The sequence below is a fragment of the Salvelinus alpinus genome, chromosome 1 (assembly GCF_045679555.1).
Source record: "Salvelinus alpinus chromosome 1, SLU_Salpinus.1, whole genome shotgun sequence".
Taxonomy (NCBI): Eukaryota; Metazoa; Chordata; class Actinopteri; order Salmoniformes; family Salmonidae; genus Salvelinus; species Salvelinus alpinus.
The window spans coordinates 58761560-58784930 of NC_092086.1; the positions used below are offsets into that span (position 1 = coordinate 58761560).

At 44.3% G+C, this 23371-nt stretch overlaps 1 protein-coding gene across 1 annotated transcript in view; it reads right to left on the reverse strand.

Annotated features, from left to right (window-relative positions):
* Positions 1–23371, reverse strand: part of LOC139546861 (transient receptor potential cation channel subfamily M member 4-like) — a 69696-nt gene that overhangs the window by 19091 nt on the left and 27234 nt on the right. The window contains exons 5-16 of the mRNA XM_071355793.1: positions 20750–20919; positions 20008–20185; positions 19060–19124; positions 18600–18839; positions 17864–17966; positions 12659–12777; positions 12056–12355; positions 4642–4743; positions 3608–3736; positions 1615–1744; positions 1142–1287; positions 691–803 (exon numbers count right to left, since the gene is read on the reverse strand). Coding sequence (XP_071211894.1) covers positions 691–803; positions 1142–1287; positions 1615–1744; positions 3608–3736; positions 4642–4743; positions 12056–12355; positions 12659–12777; positions 17864–17966; positions 18600–18839; positions 19060–19124; positions 20008–20185; positions 20750–20919 — 1795 coding nt within the window. The remainder of the gene's footprint in view (positions 1–690; positions 804–1141; positions 1288–1614; positions 1745–3607; positions 3737–4641; positions 4744–12055; positions 12356–12658; positions 12778–17863; positions 17967–18599; positions 18840–19059; positions 19125–20007; positions 20186–20749; positions 20920–23371) is intronic.

A 23371-nucleotide genomic window follows, 5' to 3' on the forward strand; every position in this document is an offset into this window, starting at 1 on the left:
TACTATAGTATTTTTTTATATATTAAATTGTTTTATTAACCATTATTTAACTAGGCAAGTCAGTTCTTATTTACAATGACGGCCTAGGAACAGTGGGTTAACTGCCTTATTCTGGGGCAGAACGACAGATTTTTACCTTGTCAGCTTGGGGATTCGATCTAGCAACCTTTCGGTTACTGGCCCAACGCTGTAACCACTAGGCTACCTGCCACCCCATTTGCAGTTTACTATAGTATAAATACTGTAGTAAAATGTTTTTGTATATACTATAGTAATTACTGTAGTGTTTTTGCAGACTGTATTATACTGTAGTGTTTTTATTTTATTATCTTTGTTTTTGCAGACTGTGCTTTTGTTGTTTGAGGACAGTACTGTAGTATTTACTATAGTAGTCTACAAAACTATATAGTAAACATGATCAAGGGATACTATTTAACTTATTTAACTTTCATTTAACTTTCCGTTTTGTACTCCAGCTGAAAATACTATATTTTTGGTTAATTCAAATATATTCCACAGCAGTTTAGATGGTACAATGATTCTCTACACTATACATTGCTTGTTTTGTCACATAAACTGAAATTAGGCTAAGTATTAGAATTCCTGCAACCAGAAAATGGTGGCGTGACTTCTGCATATTGCACCTTTAATGGATTGGAAATTGTCAGACAGCCACAGGTAGCCACTAACCTGAAAGTGATGAGGTTGGTGTAGATGAGGGGGGGTAAGAAGAAGGAGAGGACCAGTTTCCAGACCTTCGTGCTCCTCTTCATGTCTCCCCACCAGATCTGAGACAGCAGAGACTGCCAGAAGAAGAGGTAGTAGCAGAGTTGGTAGAGAAACTTCAATTAACCCCCTCCATGTTCTAACACACACACTTTGGAAATCTAAGGGGCTGGTTAGTTTTATAAAATTAATGTGAACACAGATCACACACACAGATTATTACATGTTATATCTTTAACTCTTCATCTTGTTGGAAAAGGACCCATAAGTAAGCATTTCACTGTTAGTCTACACCGGCTGTTTACGAAGCATGTGATACATTTGATTTGATTAAAGATTGACACACGTATGCACGCACACACACAAAGCACGCACACAGACACCTTGAACTCTAACCCCTGAGTTTAGTGCAGACCTGCACGCCATCGTGGCTGAAGAAGTGGCGGGCGTCGGCTGAGGTGGCCATCTGTAGACAGGTAGCTTTGCCCCACACCGGAGACTGCCTTATAAGGAGGGTGAAAGAGCGGCTCTCACTGCTCTGGTAGCACTCACTGAACACGTCTAGAGAGATGATTAAATGGTTAACACTCACTCACTGAAGACTTCTAAAGAGAGAAGAAACGGGTCACAGGTTTTCACATTAGGAGTTCAGATTGGTTTGCTTCAGTCCTCATCTTGAAGACATTGAGTGCGAAAGCAGACTTTCAGAACAGGTGGTCCCTTGCGGTCTGATGCGGACTCGCTACTATTACTATTACTACTACTACTTATGGGGTAACCTTCACTCAACAAAATAGAAGCTGCTCACATGTATGCATAACAGAGTTGAGAACTACTACATTGACATCCTCACAGTACAAACACACAGCCAGGATAAGGCTAACCCACCAAGGGCCAAGTTCTCAAACTTCTGGGCCAGCTCCTTCATAGAGAGCTTGGTCTCCGTCTCACTCTCCAGCTTAGACAGCTCCCTCAGAATCTTACATCCTGCCAAAGCACTGTGGACAGACTCCCCTGCCTGGAAGAGAGAGGGAGAGGGGGGAGAGAGAGGCAGAGAGATTGAAGAGAGAACGAGGGGGAGAGGGAAGTGGATATAAAAAGGGGAGAGATCAATGCTACAATTAGTCTGTGCATTCGTAAATTAATGAATTTTTCTACAGATTAGTTTAACTTCAAGTATTTACATTGACATTTTAGTCATTTAGCAGACACTGATCCAGAGCGACTTACAGTTAGTGCGTTCATCTTAACATAGATAGATGGGACAAAGTGTATTTAAGATACACTTTGAAGAGGTCGGGTTTCAGATGTTTTCGGAAAGATGGATAGGGTTCCACAATTGGGGTGCCAAGACAGAGAAGAGCTTGGAATGGGCTGAGCGGGAGCTGCCCTCCCATAGGGATGAGAGGGCCAAGTTACCAGAGGTGGCAGAACGGAGTGCTCGGTTTGGTGTTGGGTTTGAGCATAGCCTGAAGGTAGGGAAGGGCAGTTCCTCTTGCTGCTCCATAGGCAAGTACCATGGTATTGTAGTGGATGCGGGCTTCAACTGGAAGCCAGTGAAGTGTGCGGAGGAGTAGAGTGAAATGGGAGAACTTGGGAAGGTTCAACACCAGGCGGGCTGGTGTTCACGCAAGTTCCTCTACGTACACATCACTGAATATCTGAAATGGTCCACTCACACAGACAGTGTGGTGAAGAAGGCGTAACAGCGCCTCTTCAACCTCAGGAGGCTGAAGAAATTTGACTTAGCCCCTAAGACCCTCACAAACTTTTACAGATGCACAATTGAGAGCATCCTGTCGAGCTGCATCACCGCCTGGTACGGCAACTGTACCGCCCGCAACCTCAGGGCTCTCCAGAGGGTGGTGCGTTCTGCCCAATGCATCACAGGGAGCATACTGCCTAACCTCCAAGACACCTACAACACCCGATGTCACAGGAAGGCCAAAAAGATCATCAAGGACATCAACCACACGAGCCACGGCCTGTTCACCCCGCTACCATACAGAAGGCGAGGTCAGTACAGGTGCATCAAAGCTGGGGCCAAGAGACTGAAAAGCAGCTTCTATCTCAAGGCCATCAGACTGCTAAATAGCCATCACTAGCCGTTTATCACCCGATTACTCAATCCTGCATACTCAACTCTGCACCTTAGAAGCTGCTGCCCCATGTACATAGACATGGAATCACTGGTCACTTTAATAATGGAACACTAGTCACTTTAATAATGTTTACACACTGCTTTACTCATTTCATATGTATATACTGTATTCTATTCTACTGTATTTTAGTCATTGCCACTCCAACATTGCTCGTCCTAATATTTATATATTTCTTAATTCCATTCTTTTAGTTTTAGATTTGTGTGTGTTGTTGTGAATTGTTAGATACTACCGCACTGTTGGAGCTAGGAGCTCAATCATTTCACTACAGCCGCAATAACATCTGCTAAATATGTGTATGTGACCAATACCATTAGATTTGATTTGAACAATCATCTTCAGGTTTTTTATTTTATTTTTTTATTTCACCTTTATTTAACCAGATAGGCAAGTTGAGAACAAGTTCTCATTTACAATTGCGACCTGGATTAATAGCAGTCAGCAGTTCACACACCAAGTAGGCTACTGGGAAGAAAGGCAGCAATTAAAGTAGATGGCCCTAGCTTGCAAAAAGACAGTGCTAGGCAACAGATAAAGACGAACATGATACGTATCACTCCTGGAGATATTCTATAGCCAGGAGTCCTCTGGCTATAGAAAGAAGAACCCATTAGAGAGTCATTGTTACCATTGTCATTACAGCTGCCTGTTCCCATACATCCGTAACTGACTCACCTGGTCAGATAAAGGTTAAATAAAATAATGAATAAATAAATTACCATCTCCCAGAAGTAGACGGCCATCTCGCTGCGGTTCTGCAGCACAGCCCAGATGAACAGAGAGGCCCACGGATAGAGACAGCTCTGCTCCCTGTACGAACAATCCCCCTGCAACAACTTATTCACTTGCTGGGAGTGGCGAGAGATATAAAGAGTGAGAGATCGAGAGAGATGAATACAGCTTGGTTAGCACAGCACAGCAGTCACAGTTACATTCTATGGCAAGTTAAGCAGTGGTATAACTTTAGCAGTGTTGATACTGTAATTCAACTATATTGGTGGAGTGGAGTCTACTCTATAACATGAATAAGTAGGCCTAGTACACATCAATGGACCTTGTCATTGAGAACAGATGCATTTGTAATCCTGGTCAAAAGTAGTGCACTACACACTTAGAATAGTTATTTGCGGAGGGATTGGGTTCTACAAGTCCTCAACTAGCAGCTTCATTAAATAGTACCCGCAAAACACCAGTCTCAATGTCAACAGTGAAGAGGCGACTCTGGGATGCTGGCCCATCTTAATCTTTTCTTCTAATTGGCCTTTTTCTTGGCTTTCTCTTTGTAACTCTGCCTAGAAGGCCAGCATCCTGGAGTCGCCTCTTCGCTGTTGACGTTGAGACTGGTGTTTTGCGGGTACTATTTAATGAAGATGCCAGTTGAGGACTTGTGAGGCGACTCCAGGATATAGGTTCTAAGAATAACCCTTCATAGAGAGCTCTACCTTTGCTCCAAAAAGTGTTACCTTATGGAGACAAGCCGAAGAACCCTATATGGATCTATTTAGCACCTTTTTATCTAAGTGTATAGGGCAGGGGTTTTCAACTCTTACCCTACGAGGTCCGGAGCCTGCTGGTTTTCTGTTCTACCAATAGAAAATTGTTCTACCTGATAATTTGTTGCACCCACCTGGTGTCCCAGGTCTAAATCAGTCCCTGATTAGAGGGGAACAATTTTTTAAAAGCAGTGGATCTAGCTTCGAGGTCCACTACTTGGATAGAGTGCCATTTGGAATGCAGCTATGGCAGACACTACCTTCAGTGCTCTCCTGGTGCTGGAGCTCTGGTCCAAACCGAGAAGACTGTAGTAGAAGGGCTCACACACATCTCCCAGGATGTCCCATAGAAGCCGTGACACCTGGAGGGAGAGGCGAGAGGAAGTCACATAGAACTGAGTTGACTAAATAGTTAAAGCATTAAAGCAGATTATCAAACAAAACACCTAAATTCGATCAACTGCGTTTTAACTCCACACACAGTGAATGACGCCATTCCTTCCCTTTGACCCCTCCTATTTGATCAATTCACTGTAACGGGTGTTCTCCTCCTCTTCATCCGAAGAGGAGGAGCAAGGATTCGACCAAAATGCAGCGTTGGAATAGGACATAATGAATTTATTTAACAAGACAAAAAACGAACTAACTTGAATAACTAACAAAATAACAAAACGGAGTAGACAGACCTGGACATGCGAACTACATAAAACGAAGAACTCACGAACAGGAAAAATGACTACACAAAAGAACGAACTGACAAACAAACCGAAACAGTCCCGTGTGGCGCGACAAACACAGACACAGGAGACAACCACCCACGACAAACAATGTGAAACCACCTACCTTAATATGGTTCTCAATCAGAGGAGATGAAAACCACCTGCCTCTAATTGAGAACCATATCAGGTCACCCATTACCAACATAGAAACACATAACATAGACTACCCACCCAAACTCACGCCCTGACCGTCAAACACATACAAAATAACAGAAAACCGGTCAGGAACGTGACATAACCCCCCCCTCAAGGTGCGTACTCCGAACGCACCACCAAAAGTCTAGGGGAGGGTCTGGGTGGGCGTCTGACCACGGTGGTGGCTCAGGCTCTGGGCGAGGTCCCCACCCCACCATAGTCAATCCCAGCTTACGTCTCCCCCTTCGAATGACCACCCTCATATTACACCCACTTAATTTAAATGGTAACCTTAAGATAAGGGGCAGCACCGGGACAAGGGGCAGCACCGGGATAAGGTAGTTCAGGACAGAGAGATAGCTCAGGTCAGAGAGGTAGGTCAGGATAGAGAGGTAGCTCAGGATAGAGGGGCAACTCCGGACTGAAGGGCAGCTCCGGACAGAGAGACAGCTCTGGACTGAGGGGGAGTTCTGGATAAATGGCAGCTCTGGGCTGAGGGGCAGCTCATGGCTGGCTGACGGCTCTGGACGCTCATGGCTAGCTGACGGCTCTGGACGCTCATGGCTGGCTGACGGCTCTGGACGCTCATTGCTGGCTGACGGCTCTGGACGCTCATGGCTGGCTGACGGCTCTGGACGCTCATGGCTCGCTGACGGCTCTGGACGCTCATGGCTCGCTGACGGCTCTGGACGCTCATGGCTCGCTGACGGCTCTGGACGCTCATGGCTCGCTGGCGGCTCTGGCAGATCCTGTCTGGTTGGCGGCTCTGGCAGATCCTGTCTGGTTGGCGGCTCTGGCAGATCCTGTCTGGTTGGCGGCTCTGGCAGATCCTGTCTGGTTGGCGGCTCTGGCAGATCCTGTCTGGTTGGCGGCTCTGGCAGATCCTGTCTGGTTGGCGGCTCTGGCAGATCCTGTCTGGTTGGCGGCTCTGGCAGATCCTGTCTGGTTGGCGGCTCTGGCAGATCCTGACTGACGAATGGCTCTAGCGGCTCCTGACTGACTAACGACTCTGACGGCTCGGGACAGACGGGCGGCTCTAATGGCTCGGGACAGACGGATGGCTCAGACGGCACTGGGCAGACGGATGGCTCAGACGGCGCTGGGGAGACGGATGGCTCAGATGGCGCTGGGGAGACGGATGGCTCAGATGGCGCTGGGGAGACGGATGGCTCAGATGGCGCTGGGGAGACGGATGGCTCAGATGGCGCTGGGGAGACGGATGGCTCAGATGGCGCTGGGGAGACTGATGGCTCAGATGGCACTGGGCAGACTGATGGCTCTGGCCGGATGAGGCGCACTGTAGGCCTGGTGCGTGGTGCCGGAACTGGAGGCACCGGGCTAAGGACACGCACCTTCAGGCTAGTGCGGGGAACAGGGACAGGGCACACTGGACTCTCAAAACGCACTATGGACCTGGTGCGTGGTACCGGCACTGGTGGCACCGGGCTGAGGGCACGCACATCAGGACGAGTACGGCGAGAAGGAACAGTGTGTACAGGGCTCTGGAGACGCACAGGTGGCTTAGTGCGTGGTGCCGGAACTGGAGGCACTGGGCTGGAGACACGCACCATAGGGAGAGTGCGTGGAGGAGGAACAGGGCTCTGGAAACGCACTGGAAGCCTGGTGCGTGGAGTAGGCACTGGTGGTACTGGGCTGGGGCGGGGAGGTGGCGCCGGAAATACCGGACCGTGCAGGCGTACTGGCTCCCTTGAGCATTGAGCCTGCCCAACCTTACCTGGTTGAATGCTCCCCGTCGCCCGACCAGTGCGGGGAGGTGGAATAACCCGCACCGGGCTATGTAGGCGAACCGCGGACACCATGCGTAAGGCTGGTGCCATGTATGCCGGCCCGAGGAGACGCACTGGAGACCAGACGCGTTGAGCCGGCTTCATGACACCTGGCTCAATGCCCAATCTAGCCCTACCAGTGCGGGGAGGTGGAATAACCCGCACCGGGCTATGAACACGTACAGGAGACACCGTGCGCTCTACTGCGTAACACGGTGTCTGCCTGTACTCCCGCTCTCCACGGTTAACCTGGGAAGTGGGCGCAGGTCTCCTACCTGCCCTTGGCCCACTACCTCTTAGCCCCCCCCCAAGACATTTTGGGGGTTTCTTCGCGGGCTTCCAGCCACGTCTCCTTGCTGCCTCCTCATACCACCGCTCCTGGGCTCTCGCTGCTTCCATCTCCTCACGAGCGCGGCGATATTCCCCAATATGAGCCCAGTGTCCTTTTCCCTCCAATACTTCCTCCCAAGTCCACGAGTCCTGATTACTTGGCCGCTGCTCGAACTCACACTGCTTGGTCCTGGTTCGGTGGGTGGTTCTGTAACGGGTGTTCTCCTCCTCTTCATCGGAGAGGAAGAGCAAGGATTCGACCAAAATGCAGCGTTGGAATAGGACATAATGAATTTATTTAACAAGACAAAAAACGAACTAACTTGAATAACTAACAAAATAACAAAACGGAGTAGACAGACCTGGACATGCGAACTACATAAAACGAAGAACTCACGAACAGGAAAAATGACTACACAAAAGAACGAACTGACAAACAAACCGAAACAGTCCCGTGTGGCGCGACAAACACAGACACAGGAGACAACCACCCACGACAAACAATGTGAAACCACCTACCTTAATATGGTTCTCAATCAGAGGAGATGAAAACCACCTGCCTCTAATTGAGAACCATATCAGGTCACCCATTACCAACATAGAAACACATAACATAGACTACCCACCCAAACTCACGCCCTGACCGTCAAACACATACAAAATAACAGAAAACCGGTCAGGAACGTGACATTCACCATGTAATTTCTCAATAAATACCTAGTAATTACTGTAACATAAAATAAAGTGCAACCCCTCCTAGGGCTGTGGCGGTCATGAAATTTCGTCAGCCGGTGATTGTCAAGCAAATAACTGTCGGTCTCACGGTAATTGACCGTTAATTAAATAACACATTTAGCATCTCCAGGCTTCCACACATAGCCTACAAGCCACTGATGCAGACCTTTGGAACATCTACATTTTAAAAAGTTTAATAAATCCATGTAATATAGCCTACACTTCCACAATAAATCCATTATTTATTTTAGACAGGTCTAAAGAAACATAAAATTAAGAAAATGTAGTCGATTTCAGAAGAACAGAATTGCTTACTCTGAATTGTCCTGAGGTTAGGTCCTGATCTGGCTATGCCATATGGCTGTGGGCTACACTAGTTCATTTAGCAGACAAGATTTGGTTAGAATTCCGTGGCATTATTTTATAGCATGAAGAATACAATTGAACAAAGCTGAATAAAATAGAAAGGATATTTTCTCCAAACGATTTGAGGGAGTACCCACACATGCGGCTATTCTGTGTTGAGCGGTTAACAAAGAAATAGGTACTCCTGTATGCTTAATTTAGAGTTATTAATGTAACTTTAGTTGGGCTATATGTTTACATTTTTAATACATTGTAAGGCTGCATGATATGACTCTAATGATGATTTGAAAAAAGTAGCTTGAAAGGCATGAGCTCTGCTTTGTTTATTGCGCAAGCTGTACACACGTCATTAGTCTCTCATTCACAATTTGACAAGCACTTGATAATGCCTCGAATTTCCTGGCGGCATCCCCTTTGTGTGGTCGTAATGCACCCTAAAATAATCCATTACTTTTGCGGCCTGTGGCCTTTTCGTCAGCCAACAAGATGAGTAAGCCTAACAAACAGCAAAAGCACTAGCCTAAGTCAATCTACTATCCCCCATAGTACAAAAGTTGACCTATTCTGTGCGAGAAATAAATATTCCAAACATAGTCTGGGACAGTTGTGGGATGCGATAGAACCAAATGAATACAACCACTAGAATCAAAAAAAGAAATTTATGCAATGAGGCTGACGCAACAGATCAGAACATTTAGCTTAAAATGTGATACAACATTAGGCTATTTCTTCACATTATAAGCGCAGCAATGTGCACACTGCAGTAGGCTATAAGCGTGAATGTTCCATTAGTGGAAACAACCATTATCAAAAGTGACTGCAAATGTGATTATGCATGTAACGCTTTAATTATAAAGGTGCATTGTTATGGTGAAAATTATCTTCCCCAAACTTGAAACTCACGCGCTGCTTATGTATGCCAGTTAGGCTCTACACTACTCGTAAAGCAAATTAATGTGCTTAATTTTAAGAAGTTATTTGGCCACATATAGGCCTATGGGCTAGGCTACATGAGATGTGCGACTATGATTTGAAAAAGTCGCAAAAAAAGGCATTGTTTCTTGCCTTAAGCTGGGCATCATTCACAAGTGATAATATATCATTCACAAGTGATAGGCTAATATTGCCACCCATCAGACTATTCTATTTAACTTCTTGCAACTATAGGGGGTGCTGTTCCGCATTAGCATTTTTTGGTCTCCAAATTAAACTGCCTCGTGCTCAATTCTTGATCGTACAATATGCATATTATTGTTATTATTGGATAGAAAACACTTTCTAGTTTCTATAGCCGTTGGAATTTTGTCTCTGAGTGGTACAGAACTACTTCTACAGCACTTTTCCTGACAGGGAGTCAGATTTCAGAAATTTTGACCCCTGATCTGGGGTCGGTTTTAAGGTGCCTGTAAATGCTATGGAGAAACCGACACTGCCTACGTCTTCCTCTGGGTGTCAGTACGTCATCACGCTTTGAATGGAGTCGATTGCACAATCAGAGCCACTATAAAACAAGAAAACGTGGAAGTACCGTCCTTTCCCTTCGCGCGTCTTACGCAAGATGGACATCGGACTTGCCTCTTTCCAAATGGTTGTTTAGCCAGTGATATTTCTCCGGTCATGTTTTTAGTCGTTATAGTTGTTAAAAACATCATAATGTAGTTCATTTGAACCGTTTTATAGCAATTTATATCCGTTTAGTGCGATTTTGAGGAATTTCTTTGTCGTGCACTTTGAAGCTTTGGTCACGTTTCGGGGTCTCGGTCGATGTTAGTGGACATTTCGAAGGACAGAGGACATCTATCGACCAAAAGAAGATTAGACCCAAGAAAGGATACATTGCCCAAGAATCTGATGGAAAATCACCTCATAGTAAGAAATATTTAATATGATAAATCGTTGTTCTGTCGAAATATTTTAAACGCATAATCCGCCATTTTGTTTGTTATCGCTTCACTTGGCGAACCCTGTATTGCACAGTAAGGATAATTTTAGAAATGTAAATCAGCGGTTGCATTAAGAACTAATTTGTCTTTCGATTCCTGTCAACCCTGTATTTTTTAGTCAAGTATATGATTAGCTTTCGATTAAACTAGATCACTCTGAAAGATGACGTCCGACATTTTGAGGCTTGATTTGCTAGTATTTTCATTGTATAACCACGGTTTTGTATGGCTAAATATGCACATTTTCGAACAAACTCTATATGTATGTTGTAAAATGATGTTACAGGAGTGTCATCGGAAGAATTCTGAGAAGGTTAGTGAAAAAATTAATATATTTTGGCGATGATTACGTTATAGCTCTCTTTGGCTTGAATCGATGCTCTGGTAACGTTTGCACATGTGGTATGCTAACTTATCGATTTATTGTGTTTTCGCTGTAAAACGCTTAGAAAATCTGAAATATTGTCTGAAATCACAAGATCTGGGTCTTTCCATTGCTATGCTTTGTCTATTCTTATGAAATGTTTTATGATGAGTAAATTGGTCATACACGTTGCTCTCTATAGTAATTCTAGTCGAGTTGTGATGGTCGGTGCAATTGTAAACTGTGATTTCTACCTGAAATATGCACTTTTTTCTAACAAAACCTATCCTATACCATAAATATGTTATCAGACTGTCATCTGATGAGGTTTTTTATTGGTTATTGGCTATCAATATCTTAGTTTAGCCGAATTGGTGATAGCTACTGGTGGAGAGAAAAAATGGTGGACAAAGAAATTGTGTATTTTGCTAACGTGTTTAGCTAATAGATTTACATATTGTGTCTTCCCTGTAAAACATTTTAAAAATCTGAAACGGTGGCTTTATTCACAAGATCTGTATCTTTCATCTGGTGTCTTGGACTTGTGATTTAATGATATTTAGATGCTACTATCTACTTGTGAAGCTATGCTAGCTATGCTAATCAGTGTGTGGGGGGGGTGGGGGGTGATCCCGGACCCGGGGTAGAGGCTCGTGAAAGGTTAATCTCGTCTTTACATATACTAAATAATATATGTGTGAAATTTGTTTTGATTGAGAATGGACCATTATCATGCACCTGTCTCGAAACACGGGTAGGGAAAAAATACATTTCATCTATTCACTTAAATAGCGAATGGAGGACGCTTTTCCCGTGGTTATTTTCATACCAGCCAGGTAGGCTATACTCCTGTTGTAAAGACAAGCAATGTGCTTAATATTAGGAAAGTTAAGAAATAAATATAGTCGGTCTAGCCTAGCCTATAGAAAGCTGATGGGATCCTCCTCTTTTTAATAGAGGCCCACTCTGTTTTCTTTCATAATTGCATAGCCTATATAAATGTTGCGCAACATGAAGTGTTTAATTACATTTTTGATTACATTTGCATTGATGTCAGAGTGATTAGAGGGACAATAGAGTTAGCAAGTTTGGTAGGCTACTAATGACCATCAGCAGCATCAGAGCTTGGAGAAACCTAATTACTGTGACTAAACGGTCACGTGGAAGCCTTCATGACTTGTGACCGCCGGTGTGGCGGTAATATAGTCACCGCAACAGCCTTAACCCCTCCTCACCTCATACAAGCTGAGATCTTTGACAGAGGAGGGTCCTGATAGGGGGCTCATGGGGTTCTGGGGGCTCTTGAGGGCTAAGGCCTCTTTCGGAGAGCATACGGCCAGGCCCTTTCTCTCTGTGAGAAGCCGCTGGAGCAGAGTGAAGGCCAGAGAACTGTCGGACAGCGAGCGGTACAGGACCTCCAGATGCCTGTAGGTTAGGTAGTCCAGGATGTTGAGGCCGTTCTCGTTGAAGAGACGTATGAACTGGGGCTTGTCGTTGATCAGCGCATCCGTCATGGAGTCCTCTAGGTCCTCGTACTGCGGGAGGATAGAAGGGTGTTTTTTATAAACATGTATATCTGTCGATCTGTCTGTCAAAGTTGAAACAATACTATTGAGAAAATTAAGGAACGCTTCACGAATTGAATCGATTTCCAACTTCCCTTCTCCACCAGCCTATTTTCTCTATATTGCTAAATTTCCAATTTGTGAAGCGGATTGCCTGTCTGTCTGTCTGTTCTGCCTGCCTGTTTTGAATATAATAAATTCCTTGTCAACCTAATAACATAAAATCAAATAAATGGTGTTAAACAGGGGCATTAGAAGTGAGGAGCAGTTCACCTTCCATTGGATGTCCCCATTGAAGAGTTCACTCTTAGCGATGTCCACCCTGTTCCAGGCTACTGCTAGCTTCAGCTCCTCTGTGTACTCACTGGCATCGCTTGACACACGTCTACTGGCTGACAGAACAATACATAGAACGAATGATTAATGTGAGAGAAATTACAAGATTATGTTATAAATACTGTTATTGCATCAAATGGTTGTTTTATGCAACAGAATAGGGGGTTCTTAGAACACTCTCATCTGTGTGTGTTCTACTGAGAATGGGCCTCTGGGGGCCTAATGTTGACAGTAGATGTACGATGCCTTAGGCCACATTCCATTCATGGGAGGGAGTTTGCTCTGGTTCGACTGGAAGGTACCAGGGAGAAATGGCTTGGGGCCAGACCCTGGTTTCTACACAATGAGAAAAGTCTTTACAGCAGATACTGTCTGAAGTGAATTATTATATAAAAAAGGTTTTGTATTCTTTATCGTGGGGCTCTCAACGTCGACTAGCCATCATTATCGTAGAGCACTCAATCGATTCACTTTATATGTGTGTGTTGTATTGACCTGCTCCCTTATTAATAAGTGAATAAAGATTTAGTTTAAGGATAACTCTGACTTGTGTGATAAGTTTGTCTCTCCTCATTTGATAGTAAAGAAATTAACCACCACATTTGGCGACGGGGATGGGGATGTGAATCTTCACTTGGTGACCGCTCCTGACGACCTGGGTAAATCGTGCACGAGGGATCCCTCAAACACTTCGGGAATGGAGCAGATGGACCCACCTATAATCTGAGAGGCAGCCAAACCCGGACGACGCCGGGCCAATTGTGTGCCGCCCTGTGGGACTCCCAATCCCGGCCGGATGTGATTCAGCCTGGATTTGAACCAGGGACTGTAGTAATGCCTCTTGCTCTGAGATGCAGTGCCTTAGACCGCTGTGCCACTCTGGAGCCCAAATTGAAATTTGTTGCATGAGATAACATAATTCTCTTTCAGGTAAAGGCGCAAGATCTGTTTCCGAATCAATGAATGCCGATTTAACTCGTTAACTGCTAATCTATTCCTTTTGCGCATGTGAGAATCTCTGCGGAGAAATGCTTGGACCTTTAATTAAGGCTCTTTTCTGGGAATTGTGCCGTTATTATGTGCCTGATGTTACGACTACAGACCATTGTAATTGGATTTTTGCGGGATTTCTTCGTCATTTCAATAGCATTGGGTCTATGGTATTGACTAAAATCTGGGTTTCTGATTGTAACTCAACTATTGGTATGTTTTGCCTAGACAGATACTGCCACCAGTGTTTGTTTTAAGTTGTTAAATTGAACATTTTAACAGCATACTTAGTTCATATTGGAAGGCTAATTTATTCAACATAAATTTTGAGGTAATACGTTTTTGTGGCCTAAATGGTTATTAGTGGTTTTTGGACAGACTACTAATGCCATGTTTTAGTCCGCTGGTGAAAGCGAGTCGTGCTCGCTGGGCTATATCGGGCTGTAAGGGATGCAGTGAGACATTTGCAGTAGAGGTCTGAATAGTTGAATCGGGAAACATTCTTTGATAATTTCTGATTACTGTTGCTCGGTTTTATAGTTTAGGTAACACCAGTGTCACGTTCGTCGAAATAACATTTGGACCAAGGGGCAGCGTGATATGGGTTCCACATCTTTTTATTCGTGAAACGCACAAAACATTTTAAAAAACAGCAAACGATACGTGAAGCTATGGAGTGCTCACAGGAAACTACACATAAACAAGATCCCACAAAACACAGTGGGGAAATGGCTGCCTTAATATGATCCCCAATCAGAGACAACGATAAACAGCTGCCTCTGATTGGGAACCATACCAGGCCAACATAGAAAAAAACTACCTAGATTACACACCCTAGTCACACCCCGACCTAACCAACATAGAGAATAAAAAGGTTCTCTATGGTCAGGGCGTGACAACCAGTGAATATGACCAGGAAGTTAATGTATTTTAACATTAAATTATGTTTCCATTACGGGGAACAGTGTCCGGTCATTAAAGTGGATTGAGTTTGAGTTTGAGTTATTTTTACAGGGACAGGGCACATTAATCAAAGTTTCAGTAAAAGTTCCGGTTTTAGCCAGCTGGCAAATTTTCAACCGCAGTCCCTGGGCAGGTTATTAAATAAATTACAATAACAATACAGACAATCAATGAGCACTGAGCACAATGTGAGGGCATTTTCTGTTAAACCTTACTAATGCTTGTGTACTAAAATATCCTTCTTTAAGCCTAGGCATTGGGCTAAAGAAACTAACCAATATAAGAAAGAAAAGTGTGTGCCAATTAATAAGAGGCCTGTTCTAACTGTTCTGTGTGTGTAGCATGACCCCGTGATGTCTGGGCACTCAGCCAAGAGCTGACAGAAACTAACTGATTTCTCTTAGCTTAACAGGAGACAGAGAACAGTGTTACAGTTGAAGTCGGAAGTTTACATACACCTTAGCCAAAAAACATTTCAATTCTGTTTTTCCACAATTCCTGACTTTTAATCCGAGTAAAGATTCCTTGTCTAAGGTCAGTTAGGATCACCACTTTATTTTAAGAATGTGAAAAGTCAGAATAACAGTAGAGAGAATTATTTATTTCAGCTTTTATTTATTTCATCACATTCCCAGTGGGTCAGAAGTTTACACACACTCAATTAGTATTTGGTAGCATTGCCTTTAAATTGTTTAACGTGGGTCAAACGTTTTGGGTAGCCTTCCACAAGCTTCCCACAATAAGTTGGGTGAATTTTGGCCCTTTCCTTCTGACAGAGCTGGTGTAACTGAGTCAGGTTTGTAGGCCTCCTTGCTCACACACGCTTTTTCAGTTCCGCCCACACATTTTCTATAGGCTTGAGGTCAGGGCTTTGTGATGGCCACTCCAATACCTTGACTTTGTTGTCCTTAAGCCATTTTGCCACAACTTTGGAAGTATGCTTGGGGTCATTGTCCATTTGGAAGACCCATTTGCGAGCAATCTTTAACTTCCTGACTGATGTCTTGAGATGTTGCTTCAATATATCCACAAAATTTTCCTACCTCATGATGCCATCTATTTTGTGAAGTGCATCAGTCCTTCCAGCAGCAAAGCACCCCCACAACATGATGCTGCCACCCCCGTGCTTCACGGTTGGGATGATGTTCTTCGGCTTGCAAGCCTCCCCCTTTTTCCTCCAAACACAACGATGGTCATTATGGCCAAACAGTTATGTATTTGTTTCATCAGACCAGAAGGACATTTCTCCAAAAATAACGATCTTTGTCCCCATGTGCAGTTGCAAACCGTAGTTTGGCTTTTTTATGGCGGTTTTGGAGCAGTGACTTCTTCCTTGTGTAACGGATGTGAAATGGCTAGCTAGTTAGCGGTGGTGCGCGCTAGCAGCCTTTCAGTCGGTTACGTCACTTGCTCTGAAACCTAGAAGTAGTGGTTCCCCTTGCTCTGCAAGGGCCGTGGCTTTTGTGGAGCGATGGGTAACGATACTTCGTGGGTGACTGTTGTTGATGTGTGCAGAGGGTCCCTGGTTCGCGCCCGTGTCGGGGCGAGGGGACGGTCTAAAGTTAAACTGTTACACTTGCTGAGCGGCCTTTCAGGTTATGTCAATATAGGACTCGTTTTACTGTGGATATAGATACTTTTGTACCTGTTTTCTCCAGCATCTTCACAAGGTCCTTTGCTGTTGTTCTGGGATTGATTTGCACTTCTCGCACCAAAGTACGTTCACCTCTAGGAGACAGAACGCGTCTCCTTCCTGAACAGTATGAAGGCTGTGTTGTCCCATGGTGTCTATACTTGCGTGCTATTGTTTGTACAGATGAACGTGGTACCTTCAGCCGTTTGGAAATTGGTCCAAGGATACCAGGCTTGTGGAGGTCTACAATTTTTTTCTGAAGTCTTGGCTGATTTCTTTTGATTTTCCCATGATGTCAAGCAAAGAGGGATTGAGTTTGAAGGTAGGCCTTGAAATACATCCGCAGGTACACCTCCAATTGACTCAAATGATGTCAATTAGCCTATCAGAAGCTTCTAATGCCATGACATAGTTTAAAGGCACAGTCAACTTAGTGTATGTAAACCTCTGACCCACTGGAATTGTGATACAGTGAATTCTAAGTAAAATAATCTGTCTGTAAACAATTGTTGGAAAAATGACTTGTGTCATGCACAAAGTATGTGTCCTAACCGACTTGCCAAAACTATAGTTTGTTAACAAGAAATTTGTGGAGTGGTTGAAAAATAAGTTTTAATGACTCCAACCTAAGTGTATGTAAACTTCCGACTTCAACTGTATATTCTGCACACCAGTGATAGAGCTCTTGTTCTGTTTGGAGCCTGTTTGTGGGCGAAAGGTTCATGTTTTGTGTGTGTGTGTGTGTGTGTGTGTGTGTGTGTGTGTGTGTGTGTGTGTGTGTGTGTGTGTGTGTGTGTGTGTGTGTGTGTGTGTGTGTGTGTGTGTGTGTGTGTGTGTGTGTGTGTGTGTGTGTGTGTGTGTGTGTAGGGGTAGGACATACATAATTTGGGCTGACAGTCAAAGGTGCTTGCTTGCCGAACTTGGGGGAACCGTTGAGCTACTGTTAGAGGAAGTATGTCTGTAGTGACTTCCTGTCACTTTGGCACCTATTCTCCTGACTCAGTTGCGACGAACTGAGACAACCTTTTCATTATAGTCTGTACCCCGTAACCCAGTTTCGTCTCTCCTTCTGTACACACATACACATACATAAGGTCACGTGTTTTACAGATGCTTGCATGAGATAGCTTGAATACAGTCTGATGTGAATTATTAGTATTTTTCATACAAATCTTAACCTTGTGACCCATTCCATACATCTGTTGTTTGTCATGAACATTCAGGAGGATGTACTTACTTTGCTATAAAAAGGTGTTGTATTCTTTGTCTCTGGGCTCTCAACGAAATATCTGAGGGTGATTCATCAACCACCCATCATTATCGCAGAGCACTCAATCGATTCACTTTATATGTGTGTGTTGTATTGACCTGCTCCCTTATTAATAAGTGAATATAGATTTAGTTTAAGTATAACTCTGACTTGCGTGATAAGTATCTCTCCCCATTTGATAGTAAAGAAATTAACCACCACATTAGTTTGACCAGGATCATGTTCAACAAATCTCTCAACAGATAGCAAATGCACACACTCCATACACACACACACGCACCCCTACCTCTGACGAGAGCCTTCAGTAGCACTGTGTCAAAATCATCAGGACTCTCCTGCTCCCCGTGGAACACTGTGATCAGATCTCTGTTTTTATAGATACTCAGAGCCTTGGGGGGAGGGAGAGAAAAAGAAAGAGCTGAGCAGTATGACAGTCACTTAATCACTTATTTACTCAAACTCGCTTTCTCTTTCACACACCAACACCCATAGACAGGCATGTGGATGCTTGTACATGTATACACACTTTTATAAACTGGGTGGTTTGAGCCCAGAATGCTGATTGGCTGAAAGCCGTGCTATATCAGACCGTATACCATGGGTATGACAAAACATTTATTTGTACTCCTCTAATAATGTTAGTAACCAGTTTATAATAGCAATAAGGCACCTCGGGGGTTTGTGATATATGGCCAATATACCACAGCTAGGGGCTGTGTCCTAGAACTCCGTGTTGGGTCGTGCTTAAAGAACAGCCCTTAGCCGTGGTATTTTGGTCATATACCACACACCCCCAGGCCTTTTTGCTTAAATACAGACACACACACATACACACACAAACACACACATTACTATGCATACTATCTCTTCTATTACTTGTTTTTGTTTTACTTCTTATTATTGATTATTATACTGCAATGTTGTGGGAGCCAGCGAACAAGCATTTCACTGTACCTTTTATACCTGCTGTAAACTGTGCACGTGACAAATAAAATAACACACACACACACACACTCACTCACCCTGTCCACCAGCTTCTCCACGTCTGCCTTGGCAGGGAAGTGTCTCCGGACCCTCTCACGGGCTCTGTCGCGCAGCTCCGCACTGGGCTTCTCGCTCCCCTCACCCTCTGGCTGGGGAGAGGGGGGGCTCATGGGCCCGGCTGACAGTACATCCAGCAGCTCACAGATGAGATCCGCCGCTGGACCAGAACCATTCAACACCAGCCAGGGAGTAGCCTTCTTCAGAGAGAGATCCACCCTCTGAGGGAGAGAGGGCGGGAGGGCGAAAAGCAGAAAAGAGAGTGAGAGAAAGTGAAAGAAGGAGAGATAAGAGGGAAAAGGAAATTCAAAAGGGACGGAGAGAGAGAAAGAGGGGATAACGGGAATGTTCTGGTCATGCACAGTAATGTACTATAGGCCTAGTGATGTCATGAAAAGTAAAGTACGTCATAGTGATGATAGTGATGTTGCCATAGCTTACCTCCAGCATGGCAGCGTCCCCTGAGATGAGCATACACAATACAGGGACATCTATACTGCCACTACCTGGAAAACAACAGGTACAGGGAAGGGGTGTAGGACAAATGGGAGAAGTCCATAAAATCAAGGTTTTAGTCATGAGTCATTGATCAGATGTCATGATTTACTACATGATTTACTACTCATAAGAATATTTATAAGAATATTTATTTTTCAACAAGCATCATGGGTTTGGAACAGTGAATTAAGTGTATTTCCTAAAAATAAAAAAAGGGACGCTACACAAAAGAGAGGAGGAGATTGCCTTGTATAGTCATGATGTCAACAGAAACAAAATAAACTCCTATGGGTTGTTCGCCAGATGAGTTCAACTTTGGATGAACTTGTTAGTCTTTCTTCCTGAAATATATAAATCACCCACCGAATACAAGCAATACAAAAGAGTTACACGAGCATCACAGAGTATTAAAGGCTATATCATATCGCAAAGGACGTTGGTACATGTGAAAACTCATACTCGAACGTTATGAGAATGAAATCAAGTTTTGCAAATATTTCTGCAATAGGATATGGGCGTTATCGCATCTAGCTATCAACATGGCTGTGGTTCTACTGATTGAATTACATCTAGTCGCATTTTCCAACTGCAAGCAAGGCGTCATCGTTCAGTGGTCCTCTGTAATGCTTATTACGGCTTAGCCTCAAGCTTTAGCTTAACACTTGCATGCTGAAATGTAGGTACTGGAAACATGATTGCTGATAAGAAAAGTAATATTGTTGATCTGAACATACAGTAGTACACATTAAATGGGTGGCTTAAACATACTGCACGCCACCTGTACACCTGGGGGCTAGTCTTACAAGTGTGGGTGTGTGTATCTATGCGCATGTGTGCGTGTATCTATGCGCATGTGTGCGTGCATGCGCGTATGTAACTACTGAGTCTCACCCCAGATGCCGGTGCGCTGGTGGGAGATGTAGTCCTCCATCTTGGCCCGGAAGGCCGTTTCCCCTCCCCGCCGGCTTACACTCCCATCATCCACCAACAGGAAGGCCTGGTAGTTACTATCCAGGCAGCACGAGTCATGGGACGTGTTCTGGACATAATACCGTGCTGGAAAACTACCCTGAGAGAGGAAGAGGAGGAGGGTAGAGAGTGAGAGAGAGAAAGAGAGAGAGAGCAGAGGTAGAGAAGGGGATCAGAGGAGGAGAGAAGGATAAAGGCAGAGGGGGAGTGAGTTTGGGGAAGTAAAAGGAGGGTAGAGAGAGAGAGAGAGAGAGAGAGAGAGAGAGAGAGAGAGAGAGAGAGAGAGAGAGAGAGAGAGAGAGAGAGAGAGAGAGAGAGAGAGAGAGAGAGAGAGAGCATTGTGATTACCTTCCCGTGTGTAATACAATTTCCTTGTTATTGTTATTTATTTGATTTCCTGTGGCTTTGCTTTGCTGAGTGAGAAAGGGTGAGAAGTAGAGGGGAGCTACTGTATGAGTGTATGTGTCTGTGCATGTTTAATTCTATATACATTGAACAGTGTGTGTGTGTGTATGTGTATGTGTGCCTGTGTGGTCACGCCATGTGTGTGTGTATGTGTATGTGTGCCTGTGTGCCTGTGTGGTCACGCCATGTGTGTGTGCATTTGTGTGTGTGTGCATGTGTGTGCATGTGTGTCTGCGTGTACACATATGTGTGCGTGTACCTCAGAGTTGATGAGCTGCTGTCTGTTGTGCACGAGGCCCCAGGGGGCCACGCCCACAGCGATGACTTTCTTCTGGGACAGGGAGGAGGCCGCCGCCGCATGATCCCTCACTGCTTCCCCAACACAACGTCCCACCCCCTCCCTCAGCCCCCCCGTCACTATCCACGCCCCTGGGAGAGAGGAGCGAGAAATGTTTATGACACAATAATAATATGCGAGCAGACGCCTTTATTTAAAGCGACTTGCAGTACAGTGAGTGCATACATTTTCTTTTTTTGTGTATTTTTTTTTATGTGTATGTGACACCTGTGGGAATTGAACCCAAAACCTTGGAATAGCAAGCACACTTTCTTACCAACAGCGTAACACATGATCATAGACAATGGACAGTAAACAATAGACAGATAAGGAGCTTGTCGGTTATGAGTCAAGGGAACTGTGCAAATACGTACTCTACACATCCTTCCTTTCCTAATATATAAATATAATATGCCATTTACATTTACATTTACATTTAAGTCATTTAGCAGACGCTCTTATCCAGAGCGACTTACAAATTGGTGCATTCACCTTATGATATCCAGTGGAACAACCACTTTACAATAGTGCATCTAACTCTTTTAAGGGGGGGGGGGTTAGAAGGATTACTTTATCCTATCCTAGGTATTCCTTAAAGAGGTGGGGTTTCAGGTGTCTCCGGAAGGTGGTGATTGACTCCGCTGACCTGGCGTCGTGAGGGAGTTTGTTCCACCATTTAGCAGACACTTTCATCCAAAGCAACTTACAGTCATGCATGCATACATTTTATGTATAGGCGTGGTCCCAGGAATCAAACCCACTATCTTGGCATTGCAAGCGCTATGCTCTACCAACTGAGCTGCAGAGGACCACAGGTGCTACAGATGACTTTCCTCCCTCTTTCCTTCAAAAGTCATTTTGTCCATTTAATGGCAGTGAAAGATGCCACCATGTATTGGAATCAGGCCCAGAAATGTTTTCTTTCAAATACTCAATTTGATTGCTCACTTACGCACTTCTATTCCTTCTCTGGATCAGCTCTCATCTGACCTACTGGTTTGCCTCATACGACTGCTGTGTCTACAAACGTTATAATGCTTTATGGCTGAACTTGCTTATTTCCCTGCCTTGCTTTAACGAACAACTGTCTGGCCTAGATGGTCTTGTGTTTTGTGAACTTCGAACCAGTACAGCCAGAGGAGGACAAGGAGGAGACTCAGAGACAGAGATGGAAGACGAAGCAAGACACCCCACTAGCTGGATTAATCTTTTTTATATGGTTCAATGAAAATGAATTAACTAAGTAGACCAGACTCAGCTGCTATTACACTGGTGTCTATGGGAGACACCCAGTTAAGCAGACCAGATAAAAAAAAAAAAATCCAATGGTAAACGGCTTATCCACCATTTATCCACCGTCTGTCTGAGCTTCAAAATGGTATATACACTGTAGATGTAGGAAACATGGGACAGTTATTCTGCTTTGAAAGTTGATGAACTTGTTAACCCACTAGGAGACAAGTAGAAGAAAAAGCCTCTGAAAGCCTCTTTGTTTACGCCTATTCAGCATTGTTCACTTTAGCTCACCCCACCCACGCAACTTAGCCCCACCCAGAGTCACCATGTGAGTCATCGTGGCATTTTTTTATTTCACCTTTATTTAACCAGGTAGGCCAGTTGAGAACAAGTTCTCATTTACAACTGCGACCTGGCCAAGATAAACCAAAGCAGTGCGACAAAAAACAACACAGAGTTACACATGGGATAAACAAAAGTACAGCCAATAACAATAGAAAAATCTATATACAGTGTGTGCAAATGGAGTAAGGAGGTAAGCCAATAAATAGGCCATAGTAGCGAAGTAATTATAATTTAGCAAATTAACACTGGAGTGATAGATGTGCAGATGATGATGTGCAAGTAGAAACACTGGTGTGCAAAAGAGCAAAAAAAGTAAAAAAAGAAATAAATAAAAAATGGGGATGAGGTAGGTAGTTGGATGAGCTGTTTACAGCTGCAGCGATCGGTGAGCTGCTCAGATAGCTAACGCTTAAAGTTAGTGAGGGCATATAAGTCTCCAACTTCAGCGATTTTTGCAATTCGTTCCAGTCATTGGCAGCAGAGAACTGGAAGGAAAGGCGGCCAAATGAGGTGTTGGCTTTGGGGATGACCAGTGAGATATACCTGCTGGAGCGCGTGCTATGGGTGGGTGTTGTTATGGTGACCAGTGAGCTGAGATAAGGCGGAGCTTTACCTAGCAAAGACTTATAGATGACCTGGAGCCAGTGTGTCTGGCAACGAATATGTAGCGAGGGCCAGCCGATGAGAGCATACAGGTCGCAGTGGTGGGTGGTATATGGGGCTTTGGTGACAAAGCGGATGGCACTATGATAGACTGCATCCAGTTTGCTGAGTAGAGTGTTGGAGGCTATTTTGTAAATGACATCGCCGAAGTCGAGGATCGGTAGGATAGTCAGTTTTACGAGGATATGTTCGGCAGCGTGAGTGAAGGAGGCTTTTTTTGGGGATTTGAGATGCTTAATACAAGTCTGGAATGAGAGTTTACAGTCTAGCCAGACTGTCATGTTTTGTCTTTGATCTTCA